Below are 23,131 nucleotides of genomic sequence, written 5' to 3'. Positions count from 1 at the left end.
GCAGCATGCTCTATGGATGTGAGACCTGGGTACTCCTGAGAGAATCTGAAAGGAGGATATTAGCATTTGAGAGGAAGTGCTATAGAAAGATCTTGAGAATAAGCTGGATCCAGAAAGTGAACAATGAGGAAATCTACAGACAAATACAACCAAAAGAAAACCTGATCCAGAAAATAATCAAAAGGAAACTACGTCTCTTTGGCCATATATGTAGAATGAACGATAAGAGAAAAATAAAAATGCTGCTGTTTGAGATGATTGAAGAAAAGAACAAAAAAAGGAAGACCAAACAGAGAAATGGGCGATGACATTGTCAAATGGTGCAGAAACTCTAAACACAAACTGAGTCATCTTGCACAAAATAGAATGCAATGGAAGAATCATATCAAGATGGCATCAGACACCTACAGGCATTGGACCCGTGGTTGTTGATGATGATTTAACAGAATGCCCCATGAAAAGCTGCTATTTGAGTTACAGCATATGAGTTTAGATATCAGGTTAGTAAACAGGATTGGAGATTGTCTATCTGAGAGATGGAGAACTGGTATGAGGGAACAGTGTCAAGGAAGCAGAAGATCACATGTTGGGATCCATGGGGCTTGGTATTGGGCCTCTACTGTTTAACCTTTATGTCAGTGACATTCTAATAATATAATCCTTCTTAATATAATTAGTAATAATAGTAGTGCCAATGTAGTGTCTTTTCAAGTGGATTTGAATAAGCTGTATAGTTGGCAAACAAATGGAAATATCAGTTTAACACAGCTAAATGTAAGGTCTTGAAAGGAATCCACCAATGGGAGGCTGCATACTCTGGTAATATCAATCATCAGGCCAAGGGATCTTGGGCTGATGATTGATAGAAATTTGAGTTTGGGGATATTATAAAGAAGGGAATCCAGAGGATTTCTGCAATATTGAGACTTACGATGACCAGCAGAGATAGAGGAGTGGTGATTCCATTGTATAAAGCCCTAATTAGACCATATCTGTATTATTGTGTGCAGATCTGATCACTAGAATTTGAAGGGAATAAATATATCTTAACAGAGAGTGCAGAGGTGAATAACAAAAATGATGCAAAGACTATACAATGCTAGTTAAGAGGATGAACAAAAATGGATGGATTTGTAAGGCAAAACATTTGCTTTGCAAATTTTTTGTAAGACAAAAAATATATAGTTGGCTTGCTGATGCTACTGTTTCTATAGGTTAGTAGAGGGTATTTATCAGTAAATAAGTTCAGGTTCAGTCATTATAATGTGAAGGCTCAACTGTGGGGAGAAAGATTTGAAGGAAGGTAGGACACATCAGCAGAAAGATATCAAATTTATACAGTTACTGAGAGATAATTAAATGAAGCAGCATGTGATGGTACTAGGTGAGGTGAATTTCATTTGGTAGATCTGGAAAATTGACTCTGGGAATGGCTAAATGTGTAAAATTTTAATTTAAGAAGGGGAAGGGTATGCCCATATATATGTTGACAATTTCAACAAATTTATGATATGGCACTACTTCAAGTGGTGCCATATCATAAAAAGCTGCAGAAGAGCAATGTTACTAGTGCAGGGGATATAGTTGAATTGTTTGAAGGAGGTAATATCAGAACATCTAGAATTCAAGAGGATAAATCGGGTGGGAATTAAATGGATGATTAACATCACTAAACAAGAGATGAAAAAAAAAAAAAGACAGAGAAAAGTTTGTAGTGGGAATTTAAAGAGAAATATAATGAATAAGCAAGTTTATCAGCAATCACAGGTAAGAAGGGAGGGAAAAGCAGAATATGACAGAATTTAGGTGAGTGAGCAAAAGGAAATCCCAGAGTTCTTTCACTGTGTGGCATGTAAAAGGAAGAGTGACATGGTAGGATAACTTTCATAAATGCTGATGGTAGGGAGTAACAGGAATTGATGGAATCATTGAATTATGGATTGTCATTTGACAAGGATGATCTGGATAGAACCTAGATCAGGGATGCCAAACATATGGCCCAAGGGCTAGATCCAGCCCATAGCCATATTCAATCCGGCCTGCAGCTCAAATTTATAAAAAATTATTTTTTATTATTATTTGTTAATTTTAAATTATTCTGTTGATATATACTTATATAGATTATAAAACAGTTTATCTTTAACCATTAATGGTAAAGGATTAAAGAGAAACTTTTTAAGGCTTAACTTTTGCTGTGGAGCTGTGTTTACGCTGCAGAAAGAACATGCTAACAAAGCTACATTAAACAAATATATAAGTAAGTATATATATATACTTACTTGTCAGCGATAGTGTACTGCTGTCGCTAAAGATAATTTTAGTTTTACAAATTATTTTATGTTAAAATTTTATATCTATTTAACCACAATATGCCAAAGCAAAGAAAAGTTGATACTGTATATAGAATAGTGCAAAAAAAAAAAAAAAAAAAAGAAAAAAGGGACAGATTTATATATTTTTTGTCGAATTGGATATGGTAAACTGACCTGCTTGATTTGCAGTAAACAAATTTTTTTTGCTAAAGAGTGGAATGTGCAATGATATTATAAAACTAATCATGAAAAGAAATTTAAAGATTATAGTGGAAAGATTTGCAAATAAAAATTGTTAAACTATGCACTGAATTAGAGAACCAGCAGTCAGTTAAAACATACATAAAAGAGTAATGCTGCAGTTAGAGCTAGCTATGCAATTTTCCACTTTAAAAGTCCTTTTCAGAAGGTAAATTTGTTAAAAAATGCATGATGAAGTCTTCAGAGATAGTTTGGCCTGAAAAATGGCAATATTTTCAGATATATCATTGTCAAGGAATACCATTGCAGAACATGCTATGGATATCTCTGAAAACTTAAACTTGAAACTAAGAATAAAGCTCATTCTTTTCTTACATTTTCCATTGCCATTGATGAAAACACTGATATTACTAATGTGGCACAGCTTTGTATTTTTATTTCAGATGCTGATGAAGATATGTACATCATAGAAGAATTTGTGGAACTTGTATCTCTGCAAGGCCAAACAACAGGGGTAGATATATTTCAATCTTTGGTTATCTCTTTAGGTAAATTAAACATAGACAGGAAACAGATGGTGAGTTTGACCACAAACACAAATAATGATATAATTAATCAAATGTCAGTAACTGAGTGAAGGTGTTGCCATGATGTCTTGAATTTGGTTCTTTGATGAAAATTGGTGATGATAATAAATGAATGTCAAGTGTAAGCAAATAGTCTGCTTACACTTGGCATTCATTTGACACCTCTCTTAATCACTTTTTGGCCTTTGAAATACATTCACACATTGATGCCGTTAAATATATTTTGGTCAGAGCCCAGGCAGCATTTATCTCCTTCCCACTTAACTCCTCGTTCCAAGCTATAACTCTAAGTTGTCTCCTAAGCTTTTCATAATCACAGGCTGTGTAGTTCCACATCCTTTCTTTAGGATGATTTAGGACAGAAGTCCTGGCTAGGCACCACCCAGGAGATCACTTCATAATCACTCTCACCAACTGGAGGGAAATGCGATTATCTGCTTACAATCACATTCCCTGATGAAATGATCAGATGTAAGACTCTTGGTCTTCACATGAACTCCTTTATATACTGCTAAGATAGTTATCTCTCAACAACTCCACTCAAGAAATTAATTTTTCCTATTCAAAAATGCTATCTCTTTATTCCAGTCTACATTCTCTCTTCAATCCAATCCATCCTCCCTTAGGACAGGTTTGAGCTCCCTGATTAGGGAGCTCAAACCTGTCCTAAGGGACAGGGTCATGGCATATCAATGCAACCTGCATGCCGCTCCTCTGCTGCATCTCTTAAAGGCAAGTATTTATGCCTGTAGATTGATCTGTTCATGGGTCAGATTTACTTGTTTTCAGGGATGAAAAATCTGAGTTTCTGGAAGAAAAAATCCTCCATCTACATATGAGTCTGGCTGATTCACTATTTCATTGAAAGGACCCTGATAGATGTTCCTAATGTCATAATTGGATTTGAACCCAGGTATTTCTGACCAAAGGGCTCATCTATACCAACTGAATTATGGAGGCTGTCTAACCTATATTACCATAATTAAAATCACCAGTAATGTTCACCCTTCTCTTGTTCACTAATCTAAGTTGCTTATACATTTTTTCGTCATCACCCTTCATATTCCCCAACCTGTAGTAATATCCAAATAAATATCTCTTCTTGCCAACTTCTACCTTACACCATAATGCTCAAAACCAATGTCGCTATTTCCTTCTTGAATTTCATTCTGTTTGTGGACATAATTACCCTGCTATCATCATCATAACACTGACCTTCTTGTCTTTTCTATCCTTACAAAAAACATTGTACCTTCCATTTCTACTCTCCTAGAATATCTTCCTAATCTAACCATGTTTCACTTATTCCAACAACCTTTTGGGTATAAACTCAGTCAGTGATCTCCTTCCTTCCTTATTTCTAATGTTCCTGGCATGTATAAATAAACACATCAGTTCACTTTTTGGTCTATAACTAGTTCTAGCCATACCACCTGTTGGTTGTCATTTCTCCACAACTACCCATGGGCAATCGGCTTTATCACCAATTACTCATATATATCTTCAGATTCAACTACCCCCCCCCCCCCCCATATTCCAGGCCATTTGATTCCTATTCTGATCATCTCCATAATGCATTCACTACTATTTCATCTACTTACCATATGCCATGTCTCTCTGTCCACCCTGTTCCCTGCACCCCCATTTTTCTCTATTCCTCTTGTATTCTCTTTCTCTCATCATCTTACACTACTACTATTTCCACTAATAAGCACTTCAGTCTAATCAGTTCCACTCTCCTAATCTTTCATTTTATCTCTTACTCCTCTGATCTCTTGATCATATCACTCATTGCTCTTCCTTCTAGAAACAGTCTCTCGAGTTGATTCACATTAAAGCCATTCAGATGCTGTAGTCACTTTTGTTCAAATCCATTCTTCTCTCAAATACATGCCGCAGATCTACAAACTGCACTTCCTTTTCCTCACAAATAATCGTCAGCATACTATTCATTATTCTTGCTCTCTCTCTCTCTGTCTCAATTCATTATTGTCATACCTTGGCAACACGTGGAAAACCTTCCCATCATGCTGTTATTGTTTACATTCCTCAATAACCTCCTGATATCCATCCTTACATTTTCTTTATATCCAATCATATGATTTGTTTCCACAATAACAACTAACTCTCTTGGTTGTTTACTTATATCCAAAACATGAAATTTTGCTCATTCTCTCTCTCTTCTGGAAAACAAACCTTGCAGATGCTTTTATTCACACCTTTGATAATGGAATCTCCATACATTGCTATCCTCAAGTCATTCATCACCTGTTTTTCTTTCATTTCCTTGATTCTATTCATTTGAACTTTTTCATTCTTTTTCCACTAAACATATTGATGGAAATTTGTTGCAAACTTTGAAGCAAGACAGGAAATTAAAGTTCAGCAGTTATGTTATTAAAATAGTTAAGTCATTACAAACAATGGACACTGCAAAGTTCTTTTTTTTTCTTTTTTTGCTGGGCTGGAAATTACTTGAGATATTATCTTCATCACAATGGACCGCTGTGATGAAGAAAAAATGTTAACTTGTAGGAATAAGAACATTTCCAAAACTTTCCAAAACTGACTGCATATGAATTACTGTGTCCAGGTATTTCCTGATGATGAGTGAGCAGAAAACGTACAGAGGCATGTAACCCAGATAATAATAAGCATGTGAAATGTTGATTATAAGGAATGAAGGAATAATAGCAATAAACAGTCACTTCAAGAAGATAGCAATACTGTATACAGACACTGAAGAACTAATGAACTAATCTTGCTAACAGAGTTCCCAATCCTGATTAAATATATAATCAGGTATATGAATGTATACCAAGTGTGGTCCACAATTGATATTTCTGAGTTAAAACCTATACTCCTGGTGTGTGTGTGTGTGTGGGGGGGGAAGTGACTCTACTCACCTCATCAATTAAAAATTGACTAACTACAAGAACTGACTGAAAAGAGGCTCAGAAAATGAATTTTTACCATTCATATTTAGTAAAAATATGAATTTTTTACTAAACTAACCACTGGAACACTGGAATGAATGATTTTCAAAAAAATGTGAATGAAGTAGCATGAAGTTTGAGAGTGCCATTAGAAAGAGTTAAATGAAAGAGTGTGAGACGCAGAGTGTGTTGTTGAGGTATGATAGCAGGAGAAATGAAAAGTGCAATGATTATGAATGTTATGATAACATCCCCACAAGAAAGAGTGTGAGACAAGCCTGTGGGTTGTCCACCCCTTTTTAATGTGTATAGTGAATGGATGATGAGGGAGGCCTTGGAAGAACTGAAGGATGGAATAAGGATAAACAGACACCTGATAAATAATATAAGATATGAAGATGACATTGTACTTATGAGCGAAACAGAGGAAGGCTTGCAAAAAATTTTGAACAGGGTTGGAAATGTGAAATATAAAATGAAACTAAACATTCAGAAGACAAAAGTGATGAAGATTTCAAGGAAAAAAAAATGATGGGATGGAAATCACTTTGAACTGACAAAGAATAGAAGATGTTAAAAATTTTGAATACCTTGGGAGTTGGATAACAGAAGACGATAGATCTAATTATGAAATTAAGAACAGAATTAAAAAAGCAAAAGCAGCATTTTTCCAAATATACCACATATTAGGAAACAGAAATCTGAACAAACAGCTAAACGTAAGAATCCTCAAGACAATGATCTGGAGTGTGGGGATGTATGGATGTGAGTCCTGGACGATCAATAAGGAGATGAGTGACTGATTGAATGCATTTGAAATGTGGTGCTTGAGAAAAATGGATCGTATCAGCTGGACTGAAAGAGTGAGCAATGAAGAGATTCTTAAAAGATTCAAAATGAAAAGAGAGTATATGGCTAGTATCCAAAGAAGAAAAATAGCATTTGCAGGACATTTGATGAGGGGTTCTTCTGGAGAACTTCCCAGAATAGTATTGCAGGGGATGGTGGAGGGAAAGAGAGGAAGATCCCAACTTCAATGGAAAGACAACATCAAAGATTGGACAGGCAAGAATCTTTCAGAAGCAAGAGATAGAGAGGCATTGAAGCAGACTGTTCATCAGCTGCAACCCTCTTAAAGAGGAGGCCACAGGATTAGATTAGATACCATGCATGGACAGAAAGGACTTAAGTATATGGACATATGAAATAAATTTGAAGTTAAGTTATAAAGAGCTGTTTAATGGAGATGGTCTCTATTTGAGCGAGAATGGCAATGCAAAGCTGAGTAGATTGCTACTAAGAGAAAAAGAGTGTTCTCAGAGAGGGAAATGAACATTATACCGTGGGGAGTGCACTACCAGCAGAAATGTGAGATGACAAAATAGTGATATGAGTAATAAAGCTTCAAGGATAACCTCAGCAGAAGGAATAAAAAGCCAAATGAGAAATTGTGGGATTGGACTAGATCATTTTGAATTATTACTCAATATGTTTTGTTTGAATTGTGAATTATTGTTTTGAATCTTGATTCACAAGTTTCCAAAAGGAAAAACTTTATCACATCTTGTGTGGATGGTAGAGGGGACAGCCACTTGTGGGAATAGGTACTTGGAGGGAAAGGGGGATGACATCAAGTAATGCAGAATCCAGTGGAGTCTGGAGGAGATAATGATAGGTATAGAAACAATGACATTTTTATGCTTTATACTAATGTCAGGAGTATCCAGAATAAAGGGCAGTAGATGGCGTTGGTGTAGATGATGAAGGTAGTTGCGGTTGGTGGAGACAGAGAGTTGTAGAGTAGGTGCCCTCCCTCGATGAGTCTTTGGACTCCCTGGAGGTGTAATGTAATAATAATAATAATAATAATAATAATTGGTGGCACTGATAGCATCAGCCTGTACAGAGATTATTGGAATCGCTGAGATGTGGTTGACGGAAGATGATATAATAACAGGAATAGAAGTAGCAGGGTACAGCATTGACAGGGTAGGAAGGGAAAACACTGTGGTGGAGTACTGCTTATGATAAGTGATGACTTATATCCTCTCAGAGTGGAGGCTTTGGAGGGCAGTGATGCTAATGGTTTTGAAAGCATATGATGTAAGGTAGAGGTGGGCAAGACAGGATATTTAATGGGGTATTCATACAAGCCAAGGAGTACAAAGGGTGAGGAGCAGGAGATGTTTAGTCAGTTGAGCTTGGCAAGTGCAAGAAGAATGATTGTTATGGAAGATTTTAACTACAGCAGTATAAATTGGGAAAAGGAAAATGCATGTAGTAATAAGGGAATGGAATTTCTGGAATTCTTGAGGGACAGATGTCTTAGGTAACATGTAATAGATGGAACAAGAGGTTCAGGAGTTTTGGATTTGGTCATAGCATCAGAAGAGCTGATAATAACTGATATGACATCCCCCCCCCCCACCCAGTTGGAGAGAGTGACCATGTGGTTTTGACTTGGAAGATGAACAGAAAGGCAGGAGTATCAAAGAAAAGGGAACATATGTGGAATTATAAGGCAGGTGATAATAGTCTTAGACATCAACTTGAGACAGTTGCATGGTGGGAGGAATTGGAAGGACAAGATATCATTAGTGTTTGAGAAATTGTGAAGGAATATTTCTTAGCAGCAATAGTAAGCTGCATTTCACGAGTGAAGAAAAGAACACAATTTGGTGTAAAGTGGATGACAAACAATATCAAACAGGAACTGCAGTTGAAAAAGAGATTGTGCAAGAGATATAAGGAGAGGGGTGAAGAGCAGATGCATGAAGAATATAAGACTCAGGCCAGGAGAGTGACTAGTATGATGAGGAAGGCAAAATTGGAATATGAGAAGCGATTGGCATTAAGATCAGAGAAAATCCTAGGGAATTTTTTAGCTATGTAGCCAGTAGGAGGGGAAATGAGTGTGTAAGAATGATATTGTGGGATAAAAATGCGAATAGAGTGACTAACGCAGAGGACATAGTGGAATTGTTCAATGAACACATTATTGGAGTATTTCATCCTGGAGGAGTCAGTTTTAATGCTAGAGAGATAGGGCAGGTTCGAGGTTTAGAGGTACAGGAGGAGAGTGTGTTTCAGATACTGAGTACTCTGGATGTCAGTAAAGCTGTGGGACTGGATGGTATTTCACTACGGGTTTTGAGAGAATATGCTAAAGAACTGACAGCTCCGTTGACCTGGCTTTTCAATGAAACTCTAGCTACAGGAAAGTTACCGAGGGAATGGAACAAAGGTAAGTGCCATTGCATAAGGGTGGTAGCAGACTGAAAGTGTCTAATTATAGGACTGTTTGTGTGTCATCAGTAGTTGTTAAGATCTTGGAGAAATTAGTGAGAGACCATATACAGAATTGGACAGATGAGGGTAATGTTATCACTGAGAATCAACATGATTTGTTAATTGGAGCTCTTGTTTTAGTAATATGATTGCCTTTTTTTATAATAAAGTGACAAGAGCAGTTGATGAGGGAAAGGCATACTGCCATTTTTTTGGATTTTGCAAAGTCATTTGACAGGGTGCCACATGATAAGCTGATATTTAAGTTGCAGGACATGAGTTTCGATGTAGGGTAAGTCAACTGGATTCAGGATTGGCTGTCTGATAAGTATCAGAGAGTTGTGTATGGTGGGGCAATATCAAGGAAGCAGATGGTTACAAGTAGGGTTCCACAGGGCTGAGTAGTGGGACCTGTATTGTTTAACCTTTATATCAATGACATTGTCAATGGATTCCAAGAGGATATTCAGTTGTTTGCAGATGATGTGAAACTGGACACGGTTATTAGTAATAGTGCAGATGTGACAACCCGGCAAGAGGATTTGAATAAACACCAGCTAGCCTCGACACCATCCGGTGTCGAGGCTAGCTGGTGAAAGGACGTACTGTCGGAGAGCTCCTGAAAGATTTGTGATTTTTGTTGATTTATTAATATTTTGTTAGATTTAATTGTGTAATTTTAGTATATTATTGTAGTTTTATTAATGTAGTTAGTGTACTAAAGTGTTTTATAACATAATCTATGTTGGGAAGTCGCCACTAGAGGGATTCATAATGCGTAGTGTTCGTGAAAGCTCCAGATAAGATAAGCATTATTTTCAGTTATTGTTGATAAATTTACTTTAAAATTGCGTAGTTTTGTTTGCCTTGCGTATCTTAGTGCGTCTGTTTGTGTGTTTTTGGTGTTTATAATTTATAATTTTGATAAAATACGTTACTAGTGATGGCTCCAGTACGAAGGAAAATGGCGGCCAGTAATGATGGTTCGCCATCTTCTTTCAAGAACGGTAATGTAAAGGAGATGATCCAGTGTACTATCTGTGAAATGTATGCTTTGCGGAGTGCGGTCAGAGTGTGGTTAGATGATAATAAAGGAGTGAATGTGTGTAGAAAATGTAGGGAGAATGAGGAGTTGAGGTGTATTTCGGATCATGAGTGTGATATTTTTGTCAAACTTCAGAATGAAGAAAATAGGGATATGACAAGAAACGGCGAAGTTGTACCAGAGAATTGTGAAAGTTTGAATGATAGTATTAATGGTTTTACAGAGAATAAAAAAGATGAGATAGATGCAATGAGTGAGATCGCGTTGTTGAATGGTGCAATACAAAGGGCAAAACAGCAGCTAGAGCGTATGAGCAAAAGTCGACTGAATGAACCAACCAATAATAAAAAGTATGACAGGAAAAATAGATGTATGAGTGTGAACATGAACATAACGAAGGATAGAGTGCTGTATGGAGACTCGTTAGTATGAGGTGTGTTAATAGAGGATTTGACAAAATCGTACCAACCTGGTGCGACCATAAAGGATGTAACTGAGTCTATTAGAGAGCAAAAGGAAATGGTGAAAGAAATAATTGTTGTGGCAGGTACGAATGATTTGAAAGGAGATAAAATGGAAATGATAGAAGACCTGAATGAATTGTTTGAGGTAGTAAAAGAAAAGAGTGAGAGAGTTAGAATGATTATCTTTTGCCATGCTATGACAGCGAAATGTTTAAAAGGAGGGCCATAATTGCTAATGACTTTATGCATGGGTTATGTATGACGAGTGGTGTGGAATTTGTGGATGTGTGGAGTGAGTTCGATGGGTGAAAGGATCTACATAAGATGGATGGCTTGCATTTGAATGGTTACGGTGTAAGGAGACTTGAGAAAGTGTTGCTGAATGTAATGGATGTGCAAATTCAGGGAAACTAGATTTATTAAGGGGGGGGGGTAGATATACAGTCCTTAGGGAGGAAGTTGAATGTATGAATGAATATAATATGCCCGAGCGAATAAGGACAACAAATCAGAGTGGGATAGTTAATATAAGGCATCAAGGTAGGATTGGGGCTAATGGGGGTCTTAAATTCATGTACCTAATTCTAGGAGTATTAGGAACAAGAAGGAAGAGTTTTTGGCCTTGGTTGGCACTTCCAGACCACAGGTTATTGGTATTAGTGAATCATGGCTGACTGTAGATGATATAGCTAGTGGGATTGAATGTGATGGGTATAGTGTGTTCAGGAATGACAGGGAGAATAAAATGGCAGGGAGGAGTATTGTTGATGATAGCTGATGAGCTACAGCCAAGGAGAATAGAAGTTGAATTGCAGGATAGAGAAAAGAGCACATTTGAGGCCATTTGGTGTGAGATTGTGGCTAGCAGAACTAAATATACAATTGGGTGCTGCTATAGACCAGGTGATGGAAAAGATGGTGGTGACAGTATGCACAAGCAAATAGAAGAAATGAATGGAAGGAGGGTAATTATTATGGGAGATTTCAACTATGGTCGCATTGATTGGAATGAGGAGAGGACACATGGGAGGAAGGAACTGGATTTTATGTGGTTATTAAGCGATAACTATCTGCTATCGCAGATAGTTATCGCTTAATAACCGCATAAAAAAAATAACCATGTAATGGAAAATGACCATAAAATAACCATGTAATGGAAAATGACCATAAAATAACCATGTAATGGAAAATACTAGGGGTCAGAGAGTGCTTGACCTAGTAATTACATCTGAGGATTTGGCTGTAACAAATATGACCACATTGCCACCAATTGGTGAGAGTGATCATTGGGTCTTGACTTGGGAGGTGGCTAAAGGTGTGGAATTTTCAATTAAGACAGAGTACATGTGGAATTATTGGGCTAGAAAGTATGACAAGCTTAGGAGTTTGATTGGTTAAGTGCCATGGCATGTACAACTGCAAGGACTAGAAGTTGATAGTGCATGGGAGGCAGTTAAGAAGTGTTTGCATGAAGCAATGGCTGACTGTATACCTAGAGTCAGAATAATAAATCAAGTAGGGGTTAAATGGATGAATAACACCATTAAGCTTGAGCTGCAAAAAAAGAAACAACTATGGAGGGAATTTAAGGAGAAAGGTGACCGGCAGGCACATGAACGGTATAAAGCACAGGCCAGAAGGGTAACGAGTGTGGTAAGAAAAGCAAAAAAGGATTACAAAAGAACATTGGCCATGCAGGCAAAAGAGAATCCTAAACAGTTTTTTAGATATGTAGCAAGTAAAAGGAAAAATGTGCATGGCTGAATGATTTTAAAGAATTCCGATGGTATGGAGGTAACTGAATCAGTTGATATAGTTGAGTTACTGAGTGAGCACTTTGCAAGTATATATCATCCAGGTGGTGACATTGCAGAAACAAATAAACCAGTAGATTATACGGGAATTATGGTGAATGAAGTGGAGGTGAGTAGTCTATTGCATAACCTCAATGTCAATACATCCGTGGGATTGGATGGCGTACCAGCTCGTGTCGTACGAGAAGCAGCTAAAGAATTGTCAGTACCCTTGACCATTTTGTTTAATTTGAGTCTCGGGTCTGGGTTAGTCCCGAGGGAGTGGAAAGAGGGGGAAAATAGTTCCACTGCATAAAGGTGGTTCCAAGACTGCTGTTGTAAATTACCGACCGATTAGCATATCAGGAATCATTTTCAAGGTCTTAGAGAAATTAGTCAAGAAAAGAATACAGGATTGGATAGATGAAAATGGGATATTGTATGGGGGACAACATGGTTTTGTGAAGGGTAGATCATGCCTCAGTAACTTGCTCACGTTTTATAACACAGTAACGGTTGAACTGGATAAGGGTTATCCAGTTCAGCCGTCATTTACAGTGATACTACTGACCTTACCAAGGCCTTTGACAGGTTACCACATGGAACCCTAATCAGTAAACTGGAGCAGATGGGGATAGATATAGGGTTCGTGAGATGGATAGGAGGGTGGTTGAAGGAGAGATACCAGGGAGTGGTTTATGCAGGAGTGGAGTCTAAAAGACGGCTTGTGACTAGTGGTGTGCCGCAGTGCTCTGTTCTTGGACCACTGCTTTTCAATTTGTTCATCAATGATATAGGAAAGGATTTGTGAGGAAGTGTTCACTTGTTTGCTGATGATGCAAAGTTGGGTAGAGCAATTGTGAGTGCACAGGATATCAAAATTTTTTGGTATGATTTGGATAGTTTGGAGGACTGGGCTAGGAAAAATGGATGTCAATTTAATGTGGCAAAGTGTAAGGTTATGTACTTTGGGGTGAAAAGAATAACAGCAGTATATCTCATTGGTGGAACCGTACTCCAGGAGATTGATGAGGCCAGGGATTTGGGAGTGTTGGTGGATAGGGAATTGAAGTTTAGGGGGCACATTGCAATAGTGACTAAATCAGCTCATCAAATCACTTGGCTTCTGAAAAATACTTTAACATGCAGAGACAAACAAGTTGTTGTTCCTCTGTATCGAGCCTTGATAAGACCCCATCTGGACTACTATGCCCAGTTATGGCACCAGGGTTTCTTCGTGATGGGGAGGAAGTGGTGAGGATCCAGAGACGAGTGACCAATATGATAGAAGGTCTGTGGAATGAACCTTATGAGAATAGGTGGAAGATTTGTGGGTTGCAGAGATTGGACGATAGGCGAAGGAGGGGTGATATGATTGAGACATTGAAATTACTGAAGGGTTTCTATAAGATTGATCCAGAAGATATTTTTGAAAATATGACTGGTGGTGGGAGGACTAGGGGCCATGCATGGAAGCTGGGCAAGGATGTGGTTGACAAGGGAGTTAGAGCTAGGTTTTTTACTTGGAGAATGGTGAATGAGTGGAATAAGCTTCCAGAGTCTGTTGGGTGCTACGACCGTGAATGAGTTCAAGGCAAGGTATGATAGATACTGTGTCAATGTCGAATAGTTGTTCTTGACATGATGTTAGGGCCTCCCTCGATGAGTCTGTCGACTCCTTGGAGTTGCCTGGAACAATAATAATAATAATAATAATAATAATAATAATAAAAACCAGGTAGATGGGCAAATGAATGGGGTATCAGTTTAATGCAGCAAAATGTAAAGTCTTGAAGTTTGGAATCCATCGATGGGAGAATGCATACTCGATTGGAGAGCTATACTGGAGGAAGTAGGGGAGACAAGAGATCTAAAGGTGATGATTGATAGAAAACTGAAATTCAGGAAGCATATTGCAAAGGTGGTGAAGATAACCCAGAGGATTGCTGCAATACTGAGAAGGATGCTGACCTGCAGAAATTCATTCCATTGTATAAGACTGATCAGAGACTAGTGTTCTCAAAGTTGGTCCCCAGGATTTGAAGGGTATAAATTAACTGTGGAAAGGATACAGAGGCAGATAACAAAGATGGTTTCAGGACTGTACAATATTAGTTATGAGGATCAGCTGAAGGAATGTGGACTGCAAAGTTTGGTGGATAGAAGTAGAAGAAGAAGGAGAGGTGATATGATCGAGACTTTTAGACTGTTGAGAGGCAGTTACAGGGTTGACACTGGTGAGTTCTTTCACTTGGTGGAACAGTGGGAAGAGCGATGACAAGGGGGGTCATCTCTGAACCTTACTAAAGAAAGCTGTAATCAAGAGGGTGAGCAGTGGTTTTTTTGCAAGGAGGGTGGTTGAACTGTAGAATGCACTGCCTGATAGAGTGGTGAGGGCAAGAATGGTCAATGAGTTCAAGGAGTGGTATGATGGACTGCGTTTCCTAGGAAGGTCCTGCCACGATAAGTCTCTTGAGTCCATGGAGACCCAATAATAATAATAATAATAATAATAATAATAATAATCTGTATGAGACCAGTTAATTCATCTTCAGCTGAAAGTGTTATAAAGCTTCTCTGCATCCTGGATGGGATTGGAACCCAGGTGCTTTTATTAATATTATGAGACACTTCTAAGGAGTCGTGAAGAAGCTCAATCTGAACTTGAATCTGATCGATGTATGAAATATTCATTGAGTGTTGCTATATATTGTCTGTCACACACCAGGCTCGGCTACTATCGAGCAGCTGAGACTGGTGAGTTACAGGTAAGCGATAATAACGGGTGATTTTCACTAAGGAAGCACTGAGTTGAAGCAAGAAATAACATCTATGAATAAAGAGAATGAATTACTTGAGTTACTGGGATAGCTATGTTATACAACATGTGATGAACAACAAATGAGGCATTTGTTACATTCAATATCTCATACAGCAATAACAGATGAAGTCATCAGCATGATTTCACCAGTTTATATAACTGGTGAAACCATGGCAAACAGCGATAACAGACTGATCATGACATGACATGATTAACTGAAGGGAGAAATTATTAGTTCCTGGAAAACTTTATTCTACATCAGTTACTGACTGAAATGTCAACGTGTATTCTTAAGGTTAGGAGGATAAACAGAGTAAAATGGATAAATCATGTCAAATTATGTGGAAAAGAGGGTGCTGTGGAGGAGGTATAAAGAGCAGAGGCACACGGGTCTAGAAAGTAACAAGCATAGTGAAGAATTAGAAGAAATTGACATATAATGCTTTATGGAGGAGGCAAGTGAAGAAGGAGAAACTGGCATATAAAAAGTGATTGGCTGAGTCAGAAAATACAATCCTAAGGAACTCTATAGTTATTTGGCTAGCAAAAGAAAGTATGAATGCAGAAGACTGACTGCAGTTGTTGGAGAAGGCAGGTCAAATCTGCCAAAGGCATACTGGAAATGCTGGTCTAGTTGGCTGAGTGGATAGCACACCCACTCTCTCCAACCAACAGGTAGCAGGTTTGAATCTTGCCATAGCCATGGATGCATGTAAAATCCTGCTCTGGATGAGTTTATATAGTTCCTCGAGTTTATAAGGTTTATCTTTTTTTTTTAATGTATGAGTATTTTGTCAGTGTATTTCAAATTGGAAAGCTGGGAGTGGTGTTGAAAAACTCTATTATAAAAGAAGAGAAGATTTGGGAAATTCAGGAATGTGAATCATTTAAAAATTTAAGTGAGCTTGATGTTAATAAGTCTGTTGGATTAGATGAGACATTGTCATGACCAGTACTGAAATGTGCAAAAGAATTAACATTTGCCTTGACTCGGTTGTTCAATAAGAGTCTTGAAACAGGAACAGTCTCAACAAGTAGGAGGGAAAAATAAAGTCACTATATAAGTAGATAGGTTCAGATAGGCTATCCAAGAATGAATACAAACTTGGATTAATGAAAATAGAAATCTTTCTAGGACAGCTGCATGGGTTTGTTAAGGGGTGGGCTACTGTGTTTCGGTAAAATGATTATATTTTATAATAGGATGACAAGCATATTAGACAGAGGAAGTGATTATACAGTAATTTTCTAGATTTTACAATGTCTGGTAGAATATCACATGATAAACTATTGTTGAAGGGAATGGATATTCAGTTGGTAGTGAGGTTACTGGTCTGGTACAGTATGCCAACAGGAGCCAGAAAGTTGTGTATGGGTGGAGGTAACATCTCAAAAGGGGAGAGTAACAAGAAGGGACTCCATGGAGGTTCTGTTCTGGGAATGCTGTTTTTAAATTTATATACTAACAATATATTTCATGGTTTGAGAGGAGACATTTATATTACAAAAAGGATTTGAATAGGTTGGAATATTTAGCTAGAAGAAGTTAGAACAAGGTATAGTTTATTGGAAGAACTTTGCATTAGCAAATGGAGTAGGTAGGAATCTCGGGAATTTGGTGAATAGGGAACTGAAGTTCAGGGGGGACACACTGCAAAAATTGTAAAGCTTAAACAGGAAACTTCTGCCATAATAAGGACACTTATAAGCATGTATCAGAAAGTGATAGTTTCATGTACATGTACATGACACTAATTTGGCCACATCTGGATTTCCATGATAAGGAAACCTTACAGAGAGATAGAGAGTGCAGAGGCAAATGACTGAATTTTGCATGGTGAGTGAATGCATTACCAGAGTAGCTAGAAATAATGTTGCAATATTGAATGTTATGAAGGGTTAGAAATGATATGTATTATTATTTAAATTAAGGGGATTTTAAATCCCATATTGTTTCGAAACCGAATAAGAAACTCAAAGATTGGAATCAATGAATTTCATGCCAAATATAGTCAACTATAAAAGTATCGGTGAATACTAGTGTAAGCCAAAGCACGTAGTACAAACTAGGGCAACTCGTAGCAAAGGTGGGTAAAGTTCTGATCACTATTCTTAGTATTTCCCATAATGTAAAAACACATCTCCTAGGAGATGTATAATGTTATACATTATGGTGGAAGGTCACTACCCAGACCAGTTTGGACCTTTATTGAGGTCACAGTGAGTAGGTAGACCAAATTAATACTGAGGGTATAGCGAAAAGAACTTATATACTCTGTTATAAGAATTGTCAAAGAGGTGCACCCATTAAATTACTTAAATAAAGAGCCAATAGGCTTCATTTCGGCGATGTAACATTATTTATATTAACATTAACATTATAAAAGTATCTGCCGATACTTTTATAATTTACTATATTCGGCATGAAATTCTTTGATTCTGATCTTTGAGTTTCTTATTCGGTTTTAAAACAATATAGGATTTAATATCCTCTTAATTTAAATAATATTACATTGCCAAAATGAAGCCTATTGCCTCTTTATTTAAGTAATTTAATGGGTGCACCTGTTTGACAACTCGTATAGCAGAGTTGTCAAACAGGTCTACCTAATTTGGTCTACCTACTCACTGATGAGACCTCAATAAAGGTCGAAACCGGTCTGGGTAGTGACCTTCCACCATAATGTATAACATCACACATCTCCTAGGAGATGTGTGATGTTATAGTATTTCTTAGTATTTCCCATAATTTTACATTATGGGAAATATTTCCCATAATGTAAAATTATGGGAAATACTAAGAATAGTGATCAGAGTTTTACCCACCGTTGCTATGAGTTGCCTTAGTTTGTACTACGTGCTTTGGCTTACGCTAGTATCCGCCGATACTTTTATAGTTTACTATATTCAGCATGAAACTCTTTGATTCCAATCTTTGAGTTTCTTATTCGGTTTTGAAACAATATGGGACTTAATATCCTCTTAATTTCAATAATGTTACATCGCCGAAATGAAGCTTATTGGCTCTTTATTTAAGATATGTATTATGATCTGTCAGAGCTTGGCCTTCTGTGATGAGTCCTAAGTCCAATGAGGCTCAGAAATAATACTAATACTGAATCAGTAGTCTATGTATCAATAAATGAATTGCACTGTATCATTTATTCTCTATATTCCAGAAAAAAAATACAAGCCTTTGGTAACTTACATGGCATAAATGTCTGAAGCAGGCAAGTTTCCATTTAAAACTCTTTAAAGGAGGAACAGATCCACCAACTGTCTTGAACATCCTAAAAGAAATACTCATAATTATTACTAGTATGAATATTAAAAAAGATTAAAAAACACACCAAATTTATTGTTGTTTATTTTTTAACGGTATAAATTAGAACACAGAAAAATAAGTGAATAATTAATTTATTAACATATTGCTGATATTTTGCTGGTGTTATAACTAGCATCTTCAGAGCACAAAAACATAGTTTGTCACAATACGTGAGACTATAACAACATGGTGTAATCAACGGACTAGTTAAACAAAATTGTAGCAGCAACACAAAGGCTAGAGTCCTGATTTTGGCGCCCTCTATCTGAAAAAAAGAAAAAAAATTGCAGCTATCACATAAGACTAGTCCTAAACAGAGAAAAAAACTGGTACTAGTTTTTTCTTAAGATGACTGTCTCCCAGATTTTAGGCAAATTTATACAGCCATATTTGTTGAGATTTGGAGTGTGTTTCAGGGCTTCTGTTGCCTCTAAGAACAATCTCTCTGACTTGTATGAGCTTCTGTGCAGTACTTTTGTGTTCTTCCAGTTGATCCTGTGTGCAGGGGTATCCAGAATATGGTCTGCTACGCCTGACTTGCCATAGTGATAATACCGGATGTATCTTTTGTGTTTGTTGATGTGGATTAATTTATACCGTTAAAAAATAAACAACATGTACAACGAACACATAAGTCTGTCCACACACCGAATTTAGTCATTATTAAAAATTATGGAAACAACTATCATATTATAGTAAAACTTCAGTTTAAAATAAACCACAATAATCACTCGATTTGACGTTCACATTAAAGTCATCATCACCTGGAGTATACTAAAGTTACAATAATTTGGTCAACCATTAAAACTATTGGCCTGACCTCTTGTGAAAAAAATATAATAATGACTATAGAAAAATACTATCGATAAAGTTCTTCATAAAAAATGCATACAATATTGATTACAGTAAAACCATAGCTATCCCATACATTAAAGAGTTATCAGATAAAATAAATATAACTCTACACCATTATAATCATAATGCTACTTTTAAACCACCTATAAAATTAAAAAAAAAAAAAAAAAAACATATTGAACTCCTCTAAAGATTCAATCCCCCCATTGACCCACCCTGGAATATACCATATTCATTGCACCTGTAACTTACCTTAATTGGTGAAACTGGATGTACAAATCCTATCCATAAGAAAGAACATAAATGACACATTAAATTTAACAATTTTGGTGAAGTAGGCTCTCAGGTCATGCTCTCACACCCTACACCAAATTGATTGAAAAAGTATCTGTTTTGATTGAAAAAGTATCTGGTATGAATGCAAATTTAAAGAAGCCTGTGAAATTTTGATCAACCTACCTAATCTTAACAATAATGGTGGCATAAAAATCCCAAGAATTTGGGTGGCACACATTCAGCCCACTTAAGTCCTTGAAGTTTTTCCAGCAAATTCTTACTTTAGGACTCTAAGCAATGATTTTGGCTTTTATTGGCCACCACCTATATTGTTTTGTTTCAATTTATGTGAGTAATTATGTGAGGACATGTTGCTCTCTAGCTTAATATATCTCTTAATGATTTGTTACCAAATAGATAACAATAATAATAGGACTCTAGCTGTGATGATGTAACGTTTTTTTTTTTTTTTTTCACCAGAGGTTAGGTCAGTAGTTTTTAGCTGTTGACCAAATTAATATAACTCTAGCATTCTAGCATACCATGTAGATTGTAATGTATATTCTTTTGATATTGACATTGATATTCTTTCCATTAATAAAAGTAAAATTTGGTATAAAGAAATTTTTAACCTCTTTCACTACAAACTTCCACAGTTGGATACTGACAACAACACTTTATTTCATAATTTACTGAAGTTTCAAGGATACCCTAACAAGAGGGATCTTGCTTGAAGAATTGCATATGGTTGCCTTCCAGTCAATACCATAAAATAGAGGTACATTAATATTGGGAATCCAGTCTGTGATATCTGTTACCAATTGGAAACAATAAAACATGCATTCTACAGCTGCCCTCTTACTCTGCATATTTGGAACAGATTAAGCAATGTGTTGGGCCTTCTTACAACAGAGCAGATTCTTTTTCGCAGTACCTGCCATCTATCAGAAATGGGAAGAGAATTTTGATTTTTATAATTAATGAATTAAATTAACATTTATGGAAGGTTAGGAAAAAACATGGATTTGAAAACCAGCAATCCGACATATAATGCTTTATAATATTATATTGTGGAAATTTTATTGTTCAGTCAGATGATTTTTGTATTTAGAAAGAAGCATTCCAGGAGATATCAAATTTTTGGCTAGGTGGTATAGACCACCTACATTATGCAATATTTACTATGGGGAGATAAAATTCTGTCTATTTTTGCTATAAGAGTTTTTTTTTTTTTAAAAGTTCCATCTTCTTAGTTCAATGTGGTCTTAGGGTCAACTGCAGGGATGACTGGAGAGCAATCCCAGAAAGAGAAAGATAACTCAAGATAGTTAACTCAAACAAGGCTAACAACCTGGGTATAAGTCATCTTTGCGCTTTAGTTTCAATTGGTCTTTTGGTTGTTCATCTCCATGAGAATGATAAAAAAGGAAAAGTGATTGCCTTTGGTAATATAACAATATAAAAGAACTTTTTCACTTTCTCTCATACTATCTATCTATCTATCTTTTCATTCTCCCGATACTATCAGGCTCTCTCTTGCACCCTTATACTAACTATTATTATTATTATTTATTATTATTACCCCAAGACCTCATGGAGTCAAAGACTCATCTGGGAGGTCCTTTTATCTCACACAAAGCTCATCATACTGTGTCTTAAATACACTCAAACTCCCTGCAGACACCACACTCTCAGGCAAGGCATTCCAATCATTTACAACTGTGCAAGAAAAAACCTGCCTCTCACTTCCCTACTCACATCCTCTTTCTACAGTCTCCAGGGATGACCTATGGTTCTCCCCTAATCTCCCACTATTTTCTGTAGAACTTCTCCAGCTCCTATAACAACCCCTTACCAACTTGTAGGTTTCTATCATATCTCTCCTCTTCCTCCTGTCCACCAGACTCTGCAAATTACATCTTCTCAATCTTTCCCGATACTTGACATTCCAGAGGTCAGAAACGACCTTAGTCAGTCGCCTTTGGACCCTTTCCAACATCTCTTCATCCTTCTGAAAACCAGATGACCAAATCTGGGCACAATAGTCCATGTGTGGCCTAATCAAAGTCTTATACAATGGAACTGGAATCTCCCTACTTCTACAAGTCAGTGTCCTCCGCATCATTCTCAGGAGTCTTTGTGCTGTCTTCACAATTTTGGCTATGTGTCCCCTAAATTTCAGATCCTTATCCGCTATCACCCCCAGATCACTTATTTCTTCCACGTCCAACAATATATCCTCACCAAACATAAATTCTGCATCCCATCTTTGTTTTCCAAATTTTAAAACCTTACATTTTGCAACATTGAACTCACATCCCCATTTCTGTGCCCAATCACTCAATTTATTCAAGTCTTCTTGTAAGGCCACAACATCTTCTTTACTCTTCATGGTTCGTCCAAATATTGCATCATCTGCAAACAACTGAATATCTCCATCCAAATTTTCACCAATAACAATACCTCCAATAGTAACTTTCCTTTTTCTGGATATCGTTCCCCCATACACAACTTGTTGATACCTATCAGATAGCCTATCTTAGGATTCTTTTTGGCTTCATTAGTTAACTGCTGTTCATACCTCTATTTAGCTACCGTCACCAACCAAGTCACCTTCCTTGCCTGGTGTTTGTAGACCTCATGGAATTGGTTATCTAGGCCTATGATGAACATCCCTTTACTTTTTACCTCAATAAAGTTGAACTAGGTCTGGGTAGTAGCTCTTCTCATAAATATTCAAAAAGATAGATATGCAGTGTATTATGGTACACTGAGGCCATATGATGTGAAGTTAACAGTCTCGATATACAAGTAGCCTAATCTTGAAAATATCTCACATGAACACTTTTGTTTGCTTGTGCTTAGATAATGGATTAAAACAAAAATATAATTTCTTGTCAAATATAATTTACAACCCATAAAAAAATCATTTTTATAAATAATTTTAATAGGTGAATTTAAAACAGTATAAATAACAAATGCTGACTAAAAAACTGCCTGGAAAGGAATCCTGTACAATACCTAAATCAAGATCATCAAGTAACTAAGGAATTCAGTTTATCTCATCTAAATCTCACATTAATAACTCAAATTCCTTTCAGCTATAACAGGTTGACCATTAACTTCTTACTTGGAAATCAGAAATTAGAATTGAATCAGGTATAATGGCAAAGCTTACAATGTCATTTGTTCACATATAAACTTAAAACAAGAAAATGATTTATTTTA

General features: G+C 36.7%; 1 protein-coding gene across 3 annotated transcripts in view; it reads right to left on the bottom strand.

The window, feature by feature from the left end:
- Positions 1 to 23,131, bottom strand: part of LOC150093599 (NEDD4-like E3 ubiquitin-protein ligase WWP1) — a 356,729-nt gene that overhangs the window by 136,382 nt on the left and 197,216 nt on the right. For all 3 annotated transcript variants that reach the window (XM_090412558.1, XM_090412559.1, XM_090412560.1), the window contains one exon: positions 18,656 to 18,737. In XM_090412558.1, coding sequence (XP_090268684.1) covers positions 18,656 to 18,737 — 82 coding nt within the window. The remainder of the gene's footprint in view (positions 1 to 18,655; positions 18,738 to 23,131) is intronic.

The sequence above is a fragment of the Typopeltis vanoorti genome, chromosome 23, assembly GCF_054136105.1.
Source record: "Typopeltis vanoorti isolate ZY-2024b chromosome 23, IOZ_Tvanoo_1.0, whole genome shotgun sequence".
In the NCBI taxonomy this organism is placed as follows: domain Eukaryota; kingdom Metazoa; phylum Arthropoda; class Arachnida; order Uropygi; family Thelyphonidae; genus Typopeltis; species Typopeltis vanoorti.
Note: the sequence above shows the minus strand (reverse complement) of the source record. Positions and strands in the feature narration are given on the sequence as shown.